The sequence below is a fragment of the Felis catus genome, chromosome E1 (assembly GCF_018350175.1).
Source record: "Felis catus isolate Fca126 chromosome E1, F.catus_Fca126_mat1.0, whole genome shotgun sequence".
In the NCBI taxonomy this organism is placed as follows: domain Eukaryota; kingdom Metazoa; phylum Chordata; class Mammalia; order Carnivora; family Felidae; genus Felis; species Felis catus.
This window is the reverse complement of record NC_058381.1, coordinates 20,641,366-20,658,711: the sequence shown is the minus strand read 5'-3', so window position 1 is coordinate 20,658,711 and position 17,346 is coordinate 20,641,366. Positions and strand designations below refer to the sequence as shown.

The 17,346-nt window shown below is 42.1% G+C and overlaps 1 protein-coding gene across 3 annotated transcripts in view; it reads left to right on the top strand.

Annotated features, from left to right (window-relative positions):
• The window catches only part of MYO1D (myosin ID), a 362,829-nt gene that overhangs the window by 196,003 nt on the left and 149,480 nt on the right, over positions 1-17,346 (top strand). For all 3 annotated transcript variants that reach the window (XM_023244611.2, XM_019817507.3, XM_045044201.1), the window contains exons 17-19: positions 2,937-3,160; positions 8,886-9,030; positions 9,577-9,681. In XM_023244611.2, coding sequence (XP_023100379.1) covers positions 2,937-3,160; positions 8,886-9,030; positions 9,577-9,681 — 474 coding nt within the window. The remainder of the gene's footprint in view (positions 1-2,936; positions 3,161-8,885; positions 9,031-9,576; positions 9,682-17,346) is intronic.

Below are 17,346 nucleotides of genomic sequence, written 5' to 3'. Positions count from 1 at the left end.
TGATGTACTCAACAATCAGAAAAGTCATCACTGATCATTTGATGGATCTGTTAGAGCACCATCAAAAATTAGCAGTAGGCATATAGAAAGTAAAGCAGGTTTAAAAAAAATTTTTTTCAAAGTTTATTTATTTTTTGGGACAGAGAGAGACAGAGCATGAACAGGGGAGGGACAGAGAGAGAGGGAGACACAGAATCGGAAACAGGCTCCAGGCTCTGAGCCATCAGCCCAGAGCCTGACGCGGGGCTCGAACTCACGGACCGCGAGATCGTGACCTGGCTGAAGTCGGACGCTCAACCGACTGCGCCACCCAGGCGCCCCTAAAGCAGGTTTTTAAAATGAGTCAGTTATTAACTATAAGCAAGCACGGATTTACATGACAAAGTAAAGCGCAGAGATAGAGCGAATCTATATGTAACATGTTTAGTGTATATTCTATGTAAATCATTTGTGCATTATATAATAGTATAACGTGTAATGTAAATACTATCGACTTAAATGTTTGATGTGATTATTATTGGGATGATAAAGGAGAGGTAAGAGGGAGGTGAGAGAGCCAAATCACCAATGTCTATAATCTGGATAATGTCCAAAGGGATCAACCAAGAAATAACAGTATATGTGCATTATTTGTTACTACTGGAAGCAGTAGTTAGAACAGTTGTGTGGACTGAGACTGTGAGGTGGGGCAGTGGGATCAGGTGGGCGAAAGGAAAAGCTGCTGTCTTTTTAAATCAGCATTGGATTTGTAAAATACCATCTGACTTTTTTAACTAGGCAAAACCCAAAGAAGCCAAAAACAAAGATGAAATGTTGTTAAACGTTAAAACCTCCCCCTGAAGAAGCACTTACTTATAAAATGCATTTCCCCCCACAAATTACTAAAGAATTAAACCAAAAACATTTTAATGAGAAACTCTGTGAACCCTCCTTAAAAATTAAAAATTGATTTCCTATACAGGTATGGCTCCAGGGAGTCTTAACTGCCTTTCTGTTAAAGAGAAAAGCAACCAACAAAATGAAACTTTGAAAATTGTGTTTTGTTTAAGAAATTGAATCACAGACTTCCACCCTGTAATTGTATTCTTTTGGTTTTTCAAGATGCTAAAGAAGGGACCTTTATTTTAGCACTAGGGTGGAGGCGTAACAAAGCCATCTGCATGATGGATTTGGCGACGGGGAAGAGAGCCATTTTGGCTAAAAAGGGTTGCTGTACTGACGCCATGTGCAGAAACAAGTTTTCCCTGCCTCATGGTCTTTATATATTCTGTTTATACGTGAGCTCTAGGTTCCCATCGCAAACTGCTCGTGTGTCGTGTTTCCCTTACATAGCATGGCTTTTCTTGACTCGTTGGTTCCTCTTCGGGGTCCCTTGGTGACCTCACATGTCACTTGCAAAAAAAAAAAAAAATCTATCCGTATCGTGCAGCAGGCTGAAAAAAGGAGAACATCGCAAGCACGTATGATACGCCAGTTTAGGAGTCGGCATGAAGAAATCCTAAAATGACTGTAATAAAGGAGGCATTACACAAGGTTTTCTGAGAAATTGGTGGGCACAGGTGGGGATTTAAGAGGAAATGAAAGAAACCTGAGGGAGTCTGGAAGCCCCATACTGTGGGCTTTGAAGTAGAGGTTGAAAATCTTGGTCCTGGGAGGCTGGAGACGGGGTGGGGAGGGGGGGGTCGATACCAACAGCCCAGGAACTGGAACGGCTAATTAATTAGCAGCAGTAACTATCAACCAGAACGTGATGGCAGTGTGTACGAGCAGTTTGTTGAAAAAAGTGATGTGTGTAGTTTGGGGTCTTGGAGACTGTAGTAGCAAATAAGGAAGAGAAAGGGGTTTATGCTGGAAGTCTTGTAGAAGGAGTAAGTTTTGGTGGTGGAGGGGAAGAGCCAACAATGAAGTAGAGATTATGCCAAATTCCTTTTTACTTGAGAGACTGAGAAGTACAGGAATGTGGGCAGAGGACCCTGAAGGAAAAGCATAGGTACCTCTGACTTCACCATGCTTGGGTAAAGCAGGCACAGAGACATTTATATATTGTGTGATTGATTTCTGAGCACAGAAAAGATGTTAAAAGATTCTTGGTCATCTGGTTTACCCTTTCCCTGGGATTACATCTAAATTGCGGGATTACATCTAAATTTACACAGCACCTGGGGAGGGGAGCCACACAGGCTGTGTAGAAGTCCGTTTGTAAATGCAGCGTGAGGGGACACTAGCGGCCAGTGGTGTAGTCTGTGTAAAGCTAGGTTTCATTAGAGAACTGTAGACGTTGATGGCTTTTGGTTCTGACTCATCCTGCTTCCTTTCAGCATCCTTAAAGTATTTGTCCAGAGGGGCGCCTGGGTGGCTCGGTCGGTTAAGCGTCCGACTTCGGCTCAGGTCATGATCTCACCGGTCCGTGAGTTCGAGCCCCGCGTCGGGCTCTGTGCTGGTGGCTCAGAGCCTGGAGCCTGTTTCAGATTCTGTGTCTCCCTCTGTCTCTGCCCCTCCCCTGTTCATGCTCTGTCTCTCTCTGTCTCAAAAATAAATAAACGTTAAAAAAAAATTTTTCTTTTAAATAAAATAAATAAATAAATAAATAAATAAATAAATAAATAAATAAATAAATAAATATTTGTCCAGAGACATTTGCATTTTGGCTTTCTTCTCTTCATGACTGTTCAAGGACTCTGCTTCAGAGTCAGCACACAGCCCAGCCCGGTTGGACGTCATGAACAGGTAGACCGCTGAAGCCAATGACCAACGTGACTCCTGGCGCCATCTGTTGGTGGCAGGCAGAACTGACGTGCTTTGTCCCTGCCTGGTTTTGTTGGCAATACGCAAGATCCCACGTTGGTACTTCATAAGTAGAGGAGCGTATACGATTTCAAAGTCATGTACTACTGACTGAGCCAGCCAGCAACACTTTTTCTTTCTCTGTTGTGAAGGTGTGGCGAGGCACGCTGGCCCGCATGCGGTACAAGAGAACCAAGGCAGCTCTGACGATTATCAGATATTACCGACGTTACAAAGTGAAGTCCTACATTCACGAGGTTGCCAGACGCTTCCACGGCGTCAAGAGTATGAAGGACTACGGGAAGCACGTGAAGTGGCCAACCCCACCTAAAGTTCTTCGCCGTTTCGAGGAGGCCTTACAGTCAATTTTTAATAGGTAAGAGCCTGCTGCTTCCATTTATGGTAACACACTTAATATATAAAGTCACAAATCTGAGACCGTGGTATTGGCCCAGCCATCTGCCCATGTGACTTTTACCTCATGACTTCAGGTCTGAAGGTTTTGCTTTCAAAGGGGCATCTGTTTACCTCTCAAAATAGCGGAACCTGTTTGTGTTTTTCCCTGTGTCAGCACACAGCTGACAGCAGTGTGCACAACCCCTGAATCATGACATAGTTAAGCTGTTACATGCTATCTCTTTCTTTTATGAGCAAGAAATAACTATTTATTAAAATCACCACATAAAACTCAAACCAGAAAGTCTGTTAATCCTTTGCTTCTCTATCCTGGTTATGAAACATACCAAGGAGTTTATGAAACATACCGATGCCCACATCCTGCCTCCAGAAAGTCATGTTTAACAGAACCAGGGAGGGGGGCCCAAACAGAGGTCCTTTTTTTTTTTCCTTTGAGAGAGAGAGGGAAACAAAGAGGAGTGCAAGTGGGATAGAGAGAAAGAATCTCCAGCAGGGTCCACACCCAGCATGGAGCCTCACGCGGGGCTCGATCCCACGACCCTGGGATCATGACCTTGGTTGAAATCAAGAATCAGACACTCAACCAACTGAGCCACCCAGGCGTGCCAAACAGAGGTTCTTTCTAAAGTTTCCCAGATGACTTTAAAGTTCAAGGGGGAACGCAGTTATTTTAAAGCAACCTTTTTTTTTTTAACACAGTAAATAAACACCCATGTAAAATCTAATATCTTTTCAGCTGATCTTCGTTTTTGGCAGGCTGCCCTGAATCTGAGTGTGCAGTTAGTTACTCACAGCTCCCTCCCCTTCATCACGTAGCCTGTTTGTTGCCACTGGGCACCAGGTACATTTAGCTGTGGCTTAGATACAGCCGTCCAGTGACACACACTAAGCTAGCAGTCTCAAATGTGGTCATGTGGCATTGGGGTATTTCCCAAAGAACACGATGAAATAATTGGCCTACTGAATGTAAAAGAACTAATTTCTAATTCTGTGCTAAATCAGAGTTCATCTTCTTTTAGAGTTAGCTCTGTATAACTGGTGGCAGATATCAAAAGATGTTTAAAAATGCAGAGGAAAAAAATGCTTTAGTATGTATCCTATTTGCCTTTTGTAAAAAGAAAAGAAAAAGAAAGAGGAATGATATCTCATAAAAAGGAAAAAAATCAAACAGTAGTTACTGAAAGCAAAATTAACTCTGTTCTCAGATCTAATGCAATCAATGTTCACTGTAAACCTTGGCAGGCTTTTAATGCACAGGTAAGTGTTTTTCATGAATGGTATCTGTAACCTGCACTTGTGACATAATTTAAAAAGTAGCTAAGCTGTACGTGAATACATGCTCACTATGGTTTTTTTTAAGTGAAATAATATGGAAATATATAGGATATCAAGTTGAAATTCTCCATACCTCCTCTCCTCTCCTCCATCATATTTCCTTCCCCTGAGATAATCACTCATTAACAGTTAGTTTGCACCCTTATATATGTCTGTGTCTGTGCGTTTACAAACACATGCCCCCATGTAAGGGACAGCATGGTATAATGGTTAAGAACACAAACCCTGAAGCCTGGGTCCATGTTCAGTCTCTGTTGCTGCCTGGTTGTGTAACCTTGGGCAAACTAGATAATCTCTCTGTGCCTCAGTTTCCATACCGTATTATGGAAAAAGTAGCATAATAGTAGTACCTGCTTGTAAGGTTGTTGAAAAGGTTATGAGTAAATAGATCTATGAAGCGTTTCAAATAGTAACTGACACATAATAAACACTGTAGAAATGTTTATTCATACTAAGAGTGTGTATGCATATCATATCATTTGAGACTTTTTTCCTCTCTTTTTTTACACAAATAAGGTTATATGACTACTTAAAATTTTTGGAGGGGCATCTGGGTGGCTCAGTCGGTTAAGTGTCTGACTCTTGATTTCAGCTCAGGTCATGATGTCAAGGTTCAGTTCATGAGATCGAGCCCTACGTTGGGCCCTATGCTGGCAGCATAGAACCTGTTTGGGAATCACTGTCTTTCCCTCTCTCTCTTTCTCTCTAAATAAATCAATAAACTGAAAAAAAAAAATTGGGGGGGGGGAGACCTGTCCATGACAAGAAAGATCTATGTAGTATTTTTTTTTAATTTTTTTTTCAACGTTTATTTATTTTTGAGACAGAGAGAGACAGAGCATGAACGGGGGAGGGGCAGAGAGAGAGGGAGACACAGAATCGGAAACAGGCTCCAGGCTCCGAGCCATCAGCCCAGAGCCTGACGCGGGGCTCAAACTCACGGACCGTGAGATCGTGACCTGGCTGAAGTCGGACGCTTAACCGACTGCGCCACCCAGGCGCCCCTCTATGTAGTATTTTTAATTGCCACCAAGAATTATTGATTTGACTGTGTCGCACTGTGACCTGTACAGTCTTCTTTTTAGATTTTGATGATTTTGTATATGGCCTATAATTGATTAATTATTGCAAAATTCAGTTTATTCGTTTAGCAGATACTTACTCCAGGCCAACTGTGTCGTGGTCACTGGCCTGGGTTCCAGGGATATGGTGACAAAAAATAAAGATATAAGAGATAGTCCCAGCCTTCTTGGGGCTTAGGTTAATGAGCACTTTGAAAATAACACATCTGCTGTGTCTGCTAACCTTGCGCACACACAGACACACGTACGTGTGCACACACACTAAATGAATCCTGCCAGTTGTGTTAATCTCGTCCAAAGGCAGACTTTTTCTGTTAAGGGCCAGATAATAAATATTTTAGGCTTTATGGGCTACATATGGTCTCTGTCACATATTTTCCTTTGTTTTGCTCTGGTTTTGTCAAACATGTAAAAACTATTCTTAGCTCACGAGCAGCACAAAACCAGGCCATAGGCTGAATTTGGCACAGACTGTGGTTTACCAACCCCTGATGTAGTCACTGTATCCTACTTAATTTATTCTTAACTTTTTTGATCTGTGGACTACTGAGAAATTAAAGGATTCCGCTCTGATCATGGGTTTTTGTTTGTTTTGTTTGTTTTCTAAAATCGCAGCCTGTCTAATCATGGTTAAGCTCGCTCCTGTTCCTCACAGTAATTCTTTTCCATTCTGGAAAGACTGGGAGCCTTCCTCATGCTCAGCTTTGCCCCCCTTACCATGTTGTCGAGACTGGCGATTTTTATGGCCTCCATAAACATGTTGTTGGGGGCTACATAGGTTTATAGATGACAGTTTACTTATCAGATGCCCAGCATGCCTCTGGAGTCAGTCACGTATAGGCCTTGTCCTGGGCCACTGTGGGTAGTGAAGAAGGGACAGACGGACTGGGCACTGAAGCCGAAAACAGACCAGCAGATAGAGCAAAGACGTCCCCCCACTGAGAATAAAATTTGGAACCTGAGGGCTAATTGGGACAGTTGCTCAGCAAGCCGCTTAGTGTTGTAGGATGTGTCCGTCACCAGTTGACCTTGACTATGACCACCAACTGCTCCCAGCCTGTCATTCTGCCAGCCTTTTGTGGAATGACCTTAGGACAGTCTGTCCCATTGGAGTGTCAGTTGGCCCCAGAGAGCAGAGAAGAGGATTTCACTCTTAGGCTGAGCCTTTACTTCTTCCATGGCTGTTGTTTTTGTATCCTGCTACCTTTGACGCTGTCTGCTGCAGCAGATGGCCCCATCTCACCACGGGCAGCCATTCTTTGTGCGGAGAACTGGCACATCTCCCACCATGAGATCCTTCACCGCCTGTCCTGGCCACCAGCCCTGGCTACTTCAGGCCCAAGGACTGTCCGTACCATTTCTGCTGAAGGGGTTCCTCTCCTCCCACCAAGTGGACCGCACAGTTCAGCACTGAGCCTCCTCACCATCGGCTCGGGCCCGTCTGCCTCGAATCTCTAAGAAATGCTTCATGTCTTTCAGTTCATTGATACTGTTCTCATTTGCTGGTGCTGCTACAGAGTTTTTCCTCGTTTTTATATTTATTTGGTTATTTCAGTAGGAATTTAAGAGAGAAAAACAAACCTTTAGGCTCAAGTCACTCTCTTGAAAATGGAATACATCTTGGGCAAGTCTTAGATGGAAGCAGTCTAACATTTCGTGTACCTACTTAGGGGAGAGAGCACCGCCTCTCCATGTTAGGTGCATCTCATCCTCATGTCCTGAGGAAGCACAGCCAGAGAACCACCGGCCCGATTACTCCATCTGATAGAAAGAAGTTCTGGGGGCACCTGGATGGCTCAGTTGGTTAAGTGTCTGACTCTTGATTTCGACTCAGGTCATGATTTCATGGTGCGTGAGATCGAGCCCCGTGTCAGGCTCCGTGCTGAGCATGAAGCCTGCTTAAGATTCTTCCTCCCTCTACCCCTGCTCTCTTTCAAGGAGCAGGAGAAGGAGGAGGATGAGATGGAGTTGGGCATGTTGTTATTCTGGGTTTGCTTCCATTCCCCTGCTTTAAGACGGCATAAGTGCATGCAGGGCTCAGATGGCTCTGATAGAATAAAAGCTTTGTGCTTGTTTTTCTCAATCAGGAATAGATTAACTTATGTTTTTAGTTACTTGGGCCAACAATCTCAGCGTCGTCTTTAAATTCTCCCTTATTCTCTTGCTTCCACATCTAATACATCGGCATCTGTCCTGGCGTGTCCTTCAAAACACATCTTGGCCCAACACCTGTCTCTGCCTCTACCATTCCCTCTGCAATCCCAGCCATTGATCTCTCCCATGTGCATTACACAAAGAGCCTCCTACCCACTCCAGCCTTCTTTCACACGGCAGTTGGGATGATCCTGTAAAGCAGGGGTCAAGTCATGTCCCTTCCTTGTTCAGAAACTTCCAGTGGCTTCTAGTCTCATTCAGAGTAAAGGCCAGAGTCCTCACAATGGCCTCCATGGCTGTGTGGATCTGTCCCTGGGCTCCTCTCTGGCCTCCCCACCTGCTCCCCTCCCCCACACCCTTCCTGCTGCAGCTTCACAGGGCTCCTCACTGGTCCCCCAACCAACTCAGCAGGTACACACTTTAGAACCCTTGCACTACTGTGCTCTTCCTGGAGAAGACGCTCTTGTTCAAATATCCACGCACCCCCCTCACTTCCTGAATGTCTCTGCTCACAGATCCTGATCAGTGGTGCCCCCCAGACCTCCCTATATCAATAACACCCCAAACCCGTTCCTGCTCTCCACTGCACCCCTGTCCTTCCTTCCTTGCCTGAGTTTCTCCATAGCACTTAGCACGTCACTCATGCTTGTTGGTTTCTTTGCTGTCTGTCCCTGCTTCTAGAATGTAAGCACCTAGCAGAAAGGACCTTTATCCGACTGTTCACTGCTGGGCCTCCATCACCCAGCATCAGGAGTTTAGTAAGTGCCTAGGAAGCATTTATTGATTGAATACGTGATGAATCCAAACTCTCTGTGCTCTAACTATAACTGTTAGGAGAACCCACGTATCATGAAGTTCTAGTTGCTTTCAAAACACACAAATGACAAAGAAAGTTATGCAAATCTTTGTCTAACAAGCTCTGTGTATATTTTGGAGACCTTTGATTTTTTTTTTTTTTTTGGTTGTTGTTGTTGTTGTTGTTGTTGTTGTTGTTGTATTGAGTAGCATGCAAGTACTTTGGTTTAAATTCTGCTTAATGGCAGCTCAGTTATTTTGGGGAATGAATGGGATTGGGCTTGTAAATCCTAATATATTTCGTTTATTGACTTACAGATGGAGAGCATCCCAGCTCATCAAGAGCATGCCCGCCTCTGACCTGCCCCAAGTCAGGGCAAAGGTTGCAGCCATGGAAATGTTGAAAGGCCAAAGGGCCGACCTGGGACTGCAAAGAGCCTGGGAGGGCAACTATCTTGCTTCGGTACGTCCAGGAGAACAAAGTACAATCGACTCCTGCTCCCTTTACAGGAAGGATTTACAGAAAGGGAAGAATTTTTCTGCAAGAATTTGTGGAAAGAACAAGACACTTACAGAAACTAAACTTCTATAAGTGATAAGATATTAAACAAAAAGATTTTGTTGCTTCTAACTGTGCAATATTTGATGTTTCTCCTGCTTTAAAAAAGGTCGTCTGTGTCTCTGTGCCATATGTATTAGGTACACTCCACAACCTAATTTTTACACATTTAAACATTCCCTTGCATAAGTCAGCAGCAATTTTTAATTACCACCTTTATATTAATTATTCCCAAAGCAACATTTCATTCTCCCTCCCATCCCTTATTTTAAAAATTTTATAGGCCCTCCGGTATTACTGTGACACCCCTTTAGCTGCTCACCATCTGGGATGGGAGATAAAAGTATGTGTGTGAAACTGAGCATGGTTACAAAGTAGGCAACCGACAGGTTCCCTTTTCATCTAAAATGCTAAGCAGACTCATTTTGTCATGTTTCCTTTTTCTTTCAGAAGCCAGATACACCTCAGACCTCAGGCACTTTTGTCCCCGTCGCAAATGAACTGAAACGGAAGGACAAATACATGAACATCCTCTTTTCCTGTCACGTCCGTAAGGTGAGGCGGGCTTGAAACAGACCTCCACGGGAAGAAAAGGTGCATTCAGATGAACTTAAACTAGCTGTGACTGCAGGAAGACATCACACAAGGTCCATCCCTAGCTACACCACCAGTGAGCTCTGCCTGCTGTGGGGAGGCATGGATGTAATGGCTGACGTGACGTCGGCTTCAGGGATAGGTTCTGAAGCCTTTGTAAGGGAAGTGGAGATTTTTGGTAACTGTTTCTAGGGAGGAACCTCCCCGAGATCAGGGATTTGTATTTTACTGCATGTGAGTCTTTCCTAGCACGTGCCGGTCTACCTTGCATTTCATGGGCATTTAGTACCTTTTTTTTAATAATTATTTTTAATATTTTATTGATTTTTGAGAGAGAGAATGAGAGAGTGAGCACAAGTTGGGGAAGGGCAGAGGGAGGAGGTCAGAGGATCCAAAGCAGGCTCCGGGCTGACAGCAGAGAGCCCAACACGGGGCTCAAACTCACGAATCACGAGATCATGACCTGAGCTGAAGTCGGATGCCCAACCGACTGCACCACCCGGCACCCCAGATGGTCATTTAGTATTTTTTTTATACATGTTTTATTACTATTTTAAAGGAGGGGAGGGAGGAAGGACATAGGTTAGAAAAAGGAGAAGGACAGAGAATTTGGGAGGTGGGGGAAGGGGGAAGTTATGAACTATGAATATAGTTGCTTATCTGAGGCAACACATGGGTGTGGACTGTTATTTACCTATAGATGATGGCCTTGGGGCAGGCAGAAGTGTGGAAGTTGGAGAGTGGAAGGCAGGGGACATAGTTGGTTTTTTAAAATTGTAGAATACTTGTTTTCAAAACATACAGAGGACATTGCAATAATTAATAAAAGCATTGTGCAAGATTAAGCAAATAAACTTCAAAATATTAATGAAATGGGTGAATTTAAGAAAAATATTTCCTAGCTTGACCCCAGAAGAAATATTGACAAATATGCCAATATATTCCCAAAGGAGGAAAGAATTATCTCATAACAAAAGCCCAGGTTTGGGTGATTTTACAGTTGTTTTCTTTCAAATCTTGAAACAATACACAATTGCAATGTTATTCAGGTCAAAATAATGAAATATTTTTCCATTGTAAGTTTGGCAAACTTTAAGATGTTGATAGCAACCAGTGTATGCAAGAATTTAGAGGAAACACTGTTGGTAGGAGGCCTTTTGAGTGAATAGTTTGGCAATAGCTATCAAAAATTTAAATGCTCAGACCACTTAATCTAGGAATTCCACAACTCAGGATTTATTGTACAATATATTCACACGTATATCCAAAAATAGTTTTATATGTTGTAACAGCCAAAAAACTGGGAAAAAATTACATAAATATATGATTAGACAAACAAATTGTGTATGTGCACCGTAGAATACAGTGTAGCTATAAGATGAACAAAAGAAGGATAAATGTTAAAGAAACTTGAAACCATGGTTTTCCAGTCACTCACATCAAGCAAGGGAAGATGGCGATTCCTAAGATACAAGAAGTAAATGAGTGAGCCCTGCAGTTAGCTGGTTTACTTCCTTGAGAGACTTTCTAGTCTGTGGATGAGTGGGGAAGCCAAGGCAGAGCTCAGTAGACTCCGCTAGTGAAACAAGAGAGCTGAGCTGGGAGACATCACACAGCTGGAGTTTGCAGAGCAGAGAGCCAGAGAACAGCATGCTGCATAGGGGGACCTCCAGATAGCCTCAGAGGGTCCACAGCAGGTGTTCATCTGGGCGCTGCTCAGCATGTGCATGTGAAGCAACTACCCAAGGTCAGAGAAACAACCACCCCAAAGGGTAAGAAGCAACAATGGCCAGCACTCACCAAGGATTGCAAATAGTACCTGCTCCCACCAACCTTTGGAAAAACCTCATGATTCATTGGATACCAGGGAGAGTACAGACAGAAATCTTGTCATTGCTCTTAGGGAGTAATTAGCCCTTGACTAAATGCTGCCCTAATCCCAGCCAGCAAATCTTGAAAACGTGACCCAAAAGAACCATACAGTTTCCAAGAAACTTGTGCCCCAGAACAAATCTCAAAAATATTTAGGGAATACAAACTCTTTAGCACCCAAAAGATAAAATTCAGAATTCGTGCCATTGGATCCAAAATTACCGTGCTTACAAAACAGCAGGAAACTACAACCTATAATGAGAAGAAAAGTCAGTCATTCGAACTGATCCAGGACCGACATAGATTATAGAATTAAAAGACAAGGTCAGGGGCACCTGGGTGGCTCAGTCAGTTGGGCATCCGACTTTGGCTCAGGTTGTGATCTCATGGCTTGTGAGTTCGAGCCCCTCTGATCTATGCTAACAGATCAGAGCCTGGAGCCTGCTTCGGATTCTTGTCTCCCTCTCTCTCTGTTCCTCCCCTGCTCACGCTCTGTCTCTTTCTCAAAAATAAATGAACATTAAAACAAAAAAAAGACAAAGTCATTAAAATAATTGTTATGCATATGTTACGGATAGGGATAAAAAACAGCCTCTAAGGTCTTTTTTTTTTTTAATTCACTTGATGAGGTTAACAGCAGTGTAGATATTGCAGAAGAAAGATTTGTAAACTTGAAGATACAGCAATAAAAGTACCTGAAATGAGACACAGTGAGAAAAAGGGGGAAAAAGATGCCACCGCCTTAAAAAAGAGCAAAAAATTAGGACCCTGCAAGACAATGTCAAGTGGCCCAATACACATGCATGTGGAGTCCCTGTAGGAGAGAAGGGGGAAATTTAAAATATTTGAAAAAATAATGGCTGAAATTTTTTCAAATTTGATGAAAACTGTAAACTCTTAGACTCAAGAAACTCAACAAACCCCAAACACAAAGCAACATGAAGAAGCCTGTACCAAGGCACAACATGATCAAATTGCTTAAAAGCAGTGATAAAGAGAAAAAAGAGGGGCACCTGGGTGGCTCAGTCGGTTGAATGTCCAACTCTTGATTTCGGCTTAGGTCATGATCTCACAGCTTTTGGGATCAAGCCCCACATCGGGCTCTGTGCTGACAGTGCGGAGCCTGCTTGGGGTTCTCTCCCTCCCTCTCTCTCTGCCCCTCCCCTGCTTGCTCATGCTCTCTCTCACAAAATAAATAAGCATTTTAAAAAGAAAAAAGATTGAGGAGAAAGATGAGAATGCATCAGATTCCTTGTCAGAAAACAATGCAAATGAGAAGATAGTTGGATGTGAGAGCTTCTTGTACTGAAAGAAGACAAAGGCTGTCAACCTAGAAGTCACCACCCACCGAATACATCTTTTAAAAACCAAAGTGACACGGGGGCGTCTGGTGGCTAAGTCTGTTAAGCATCCGACTTCAGCTCAGGTCACAATCTTACCTTTTGTGAATTTGAACCCTGGGTCGGGATCTTGCTGTCATCATGGAACTTGCTTTGGATCCTCTGTCCCCCTCTCTCTAAGTCCCTCCCCTGCTCATTCTCACTCTGTCTCTCTCTCTCTCTCTCTCTCTCTCTCTCTCTCTCTTTCTCTCTCTCTCCCTCAAAATAAATAAACTTAAAAAAGATTTTAAATAAATAAACCAAAGTGAAGTAAAGACTTCTTCAGACTTATCCAAAAATAAGCATTACAGGAAATGTTAGAGAATGTCCTTCAGAGAGAAGGAAAGTGATTCCAGACGGTAATATGGGGCATACACCAAGGAATGAAGAGTAAGGGGAATGGTGGCCACATGTGTAAATAATATTTTTCTTATTATTTACATTTTGGGGGCACCTGGGTGACTTAGTTGAGCGTCTGACTTCAGCTTAGGTTGTGATCTCACAGTTCATGAGTCTGAGCCCCACATCGGGCTCTCTGCTATCAGCACAGAGTCCACTTTGGATCCTCTGTCCTCCTCTCTTTCTGCCCCTACCCCGCTTTCTCTCTCTCTCTCTCTCTCTTTCTCTCAAAATAAATAAATAAACTTTCAATCAATCAATCATTCGATCTCCTGAAAAGACAATTGCATACCAATGCTCATAGCATTCTTCACAGTAGTTAAGGTAGAAACAACCCAAATGTCCACGGACAGATGAATAAAGAATACATGTATCCACATGATGGAATACTGTTCAGCCATAAAAAGGAATGAAATACATGCTACAGGGTGGATGACCTTGAAGATATTATCTGAGTGAATAAGACACAAAAAGACAAATATTGTATTACACTTATGTGAAGTAATAGATTAGTTGCATTAATAGAGAAAGAAAGTAGAATAGTGGTGACCCCGGGCTGGGGTATTCAAATATTCTGAGGAAGAAGAGATCACCTCAATACGATACAGACTTTTTAACAAAATAGACAGTAACTTTTTTTAAGCTCCGAATGAAATAAACATCACCAAGGAAAGCTTGTTGGCAGTATGTTGGAGTCTAATTCTGAACTCATAGATCTGGAAACTCTTTTAGAAGTAGACCTGGAGTTGATCAGACAATCAAGAAATGGCTTTTGCTGACCAGAATCAGACGCAAAACCATATATAAGCCACAATGTCAATTGGTGAATTTCACAACAGAATGTATCATTTTATTGAATTCTCATATCTACTATCTAGGGTACTCCCTTTCTAGTATCAAGCTATATGAGAAATTAGTAATCAGAACAGTTGACCAAAGAGCATTGAATGGTTGTAAGAATTATGTCATCTACTACGGAAAAACCTGATGTCTGATTCTGTCGTTCCAGTGATGACAGTTTGATGTCTGACAGCATGTCTCTACCTGGATCCTGCTGGATAAAAGCTGAAAAATTCTTAGTCATGCTCCTGTGTTTCTAAATTCAGTGGAAAATAATATTTCTTCACACTATGCCTTAAATAATTTAATTTTTTTTTATTTGAGTATAGTTGACATGCAGTGTTACATCAATTTCAGGTATAACATAGTGATTCAACAACTGTCTACATTGTGCTATGCTCACTAGCTATCATAGGTCACCAAACCACACTATTACAATATCATTGACTGTATTATCTATGCTGTCCCTTGTATTTCCATGACTTTTTCATTCCATAACTGGAAGCCTGTTTCTCCTACACCCCTTTATGCAAATGCCCATCCCTCTCAACCCCCCTACCCTCTGGCCACCATGAGTTCGAGTTTGTTCTCTGTATTTATAGGTCTGACTCTGCTTTTTGTTTATTCGTTTTTTATTTTTATTTTTTTAAATATTTTTAATGTTTATTTTTGAGAGAGAATGATAGAGTGTGAGCAGAGGAGGGGCAGAGAGAGAGAGGGAGACACAGAATCCAAAGCAGGCTCCAGGCTCTGAGCTGTCAGCACAGAGCCCAACGTGAGGCTCAAACCCACAAACTATAAGATCATGACCTGAGCCAAAGTCGAAAGCTTAACCAACTGAGCCACCCAGGCGCACCATTTGTTTTCTTTATTAGGTTCCACATATGAGTGAAATCATATGGTATTTGTCTTTGTCTGTCTGACTTATTTCACTTCACATAATACTCTCTAGGTTCATCCATGTTGTTGCAAATGGCAAGGTCTCATTTGTTTTTATGGCTGTGTGATATTCTATGATAGATATCTCACATCTTTCTTATTTGTATAATACTGCAGTAAACATAGGGGTGCAAATATCATTTTGATTAGTGTTCTCATTTTCTTTGGGTGAATAACCAGTAGCAGAATTATTGGATCATATGGTATTTCTATTTTTAATTTTGTGAGGAATCTCCACAGTTTTCCACAGTGGCTGTACCAATTTACATTCCTACCAGCAATGCATGAGGGTTCCTTTTTCTCCACCACCAACACTTGTTATTTTTTGTCTTTGATTCTGACCATTCTGACAAGGTGTAAGGTAATATCTCATTGTGGTTTTGATTTGTATTTCCCTGACGATGAGTGATGTTGAGCATTTTTCACGTGCCTGTTGACCATCTGCGTACATTTGGGAAAATGTTTGGGTCCTCTGTCCATTTTTTAATCATATTGTTTGGTTTGCTGGTGTTGAGTTTAGATAATGCCTTTTTTAGAAACTTATCAGTCCCAAGGACATGCCAAGGTAAACTTGGTATGATTTCAGTAAAGCCCTTTCCTTTCTGCTTTGAGTCTTTCTGAAACGACCACTTTCCATTAACTACAGTTATAAAATGTCCTTAAAGGTGGGAGATGTCTGCAAATAGCTGCCTTCACCAATAATGTGTTTTCTGTTGGTCTAACTCTCCAGGGGAACTTTATCTCTGGCCCCCTGTGGTGGTGACTAAAACTATAAATAGATTCTTTGGTTGAGGATTGCAGCATGGGGAATAGAAAGAAATAAGATGAGATCTCATCCAGTAGTGAGTCTGTGAGCCAATTTTTCTATTACTTTATGAATTTAAGAGAAAGGAAAACAGTGTTCCTATGCCATAATTATTTTAATTAACTTTGAATTTATAAATTTATATATACATGTTAAAATTTTCTCTCTGCCACTTAGATTCAGCTGAGTTACGCAACATAAAGCTCTTTCCTTGGTACATGATGTCCTTGCCACTCACTTGCTGTTTTAAGGATGATTTGAGTTGTTAAAACCCAAGGTAGAGATTTATGACCTGTTCTCCTTAGAAATTCCATTTTTATGTAAAAAGGACTGTAATATTTCTAAACAGCACTTCAATAACATTTCTGCTTTGAGGTTTTTGTCTTCTGGTTTCCAGGTTAACTCATGGACCCATCACAGAAGGAAAGTCCTCTCCACTTTACCAGTGTGCTCTGTTGATGTTGACTCTTGTGTGAACTCATGAAATTATGCAACAAGCTTTTCTTTTTCTCATGTTCTTGTGCAACGCACATGTATTTCCTCATGAGATTTTGCCCAAGAGGAGGGACTGCTTTTACTTATTATTCAGGATCCACTGTAGATGCTCCGTAGTCTCCATACTCTAAGATGGATACAAATGATGAGTGGATTAGTGTTCTCCAACATGAGTTTCACAGGCCAGTGTTGTGCTGAATGTATATTAATTTGTCTTTAAAAAGGATTCCTTGTATCATAATTGGGAAACGCTGGGTTCAGCAGTTAAATATCCTCTTTTAAGGGCAGAATTCTCAGAACCTTTAATATGTTCATGGGTTACGAGTATCCCTGGGGAGGCCATGGTTTGCAGCGTTCCTCAAACCTACCAGACTTGGAACCCTTTCTTTCACGAAGCCTCATCTGAGGCTGGTGTTGTGTAGAACCACTTAGAAAAAATGCTGACACAGAAGCTCCACAGTCACCTTGTTTCAAGTCTTCTGACAAGGGCCACCTCCCTTTCATGGCAAAAACCATTGCTGTGTGAAGTAAATAATTACTACCAAGAGTAGTATACTACCACTTGAACTCTAGTTTCCTCTTAATTACAGGTACCATTTTTCGTCAAGTTGAAGGCTGAAAAACATGCTTTGGTTCGAAAAGAAATGTTTAGCAAATTGACTGATTTCTAAAACTATGAGGCAGAAGGGAGGAGACCATAAAATTCAAAAACCTAAATTTGAGTTTGCTGTTTCCTACCCTGCTGTGTCCCATCTTACCTGTCCTAATTTAGTTAGCTATGGATCCTGCCAAAGGTAACGGTGTGTTCAAATTTATCTCTGACTGCTTCACTTGCATCTTGAAAATGTGGTCTTGGGAGCAGGGATGGAGAATATATAATCACAAGTGTGGCTTCCC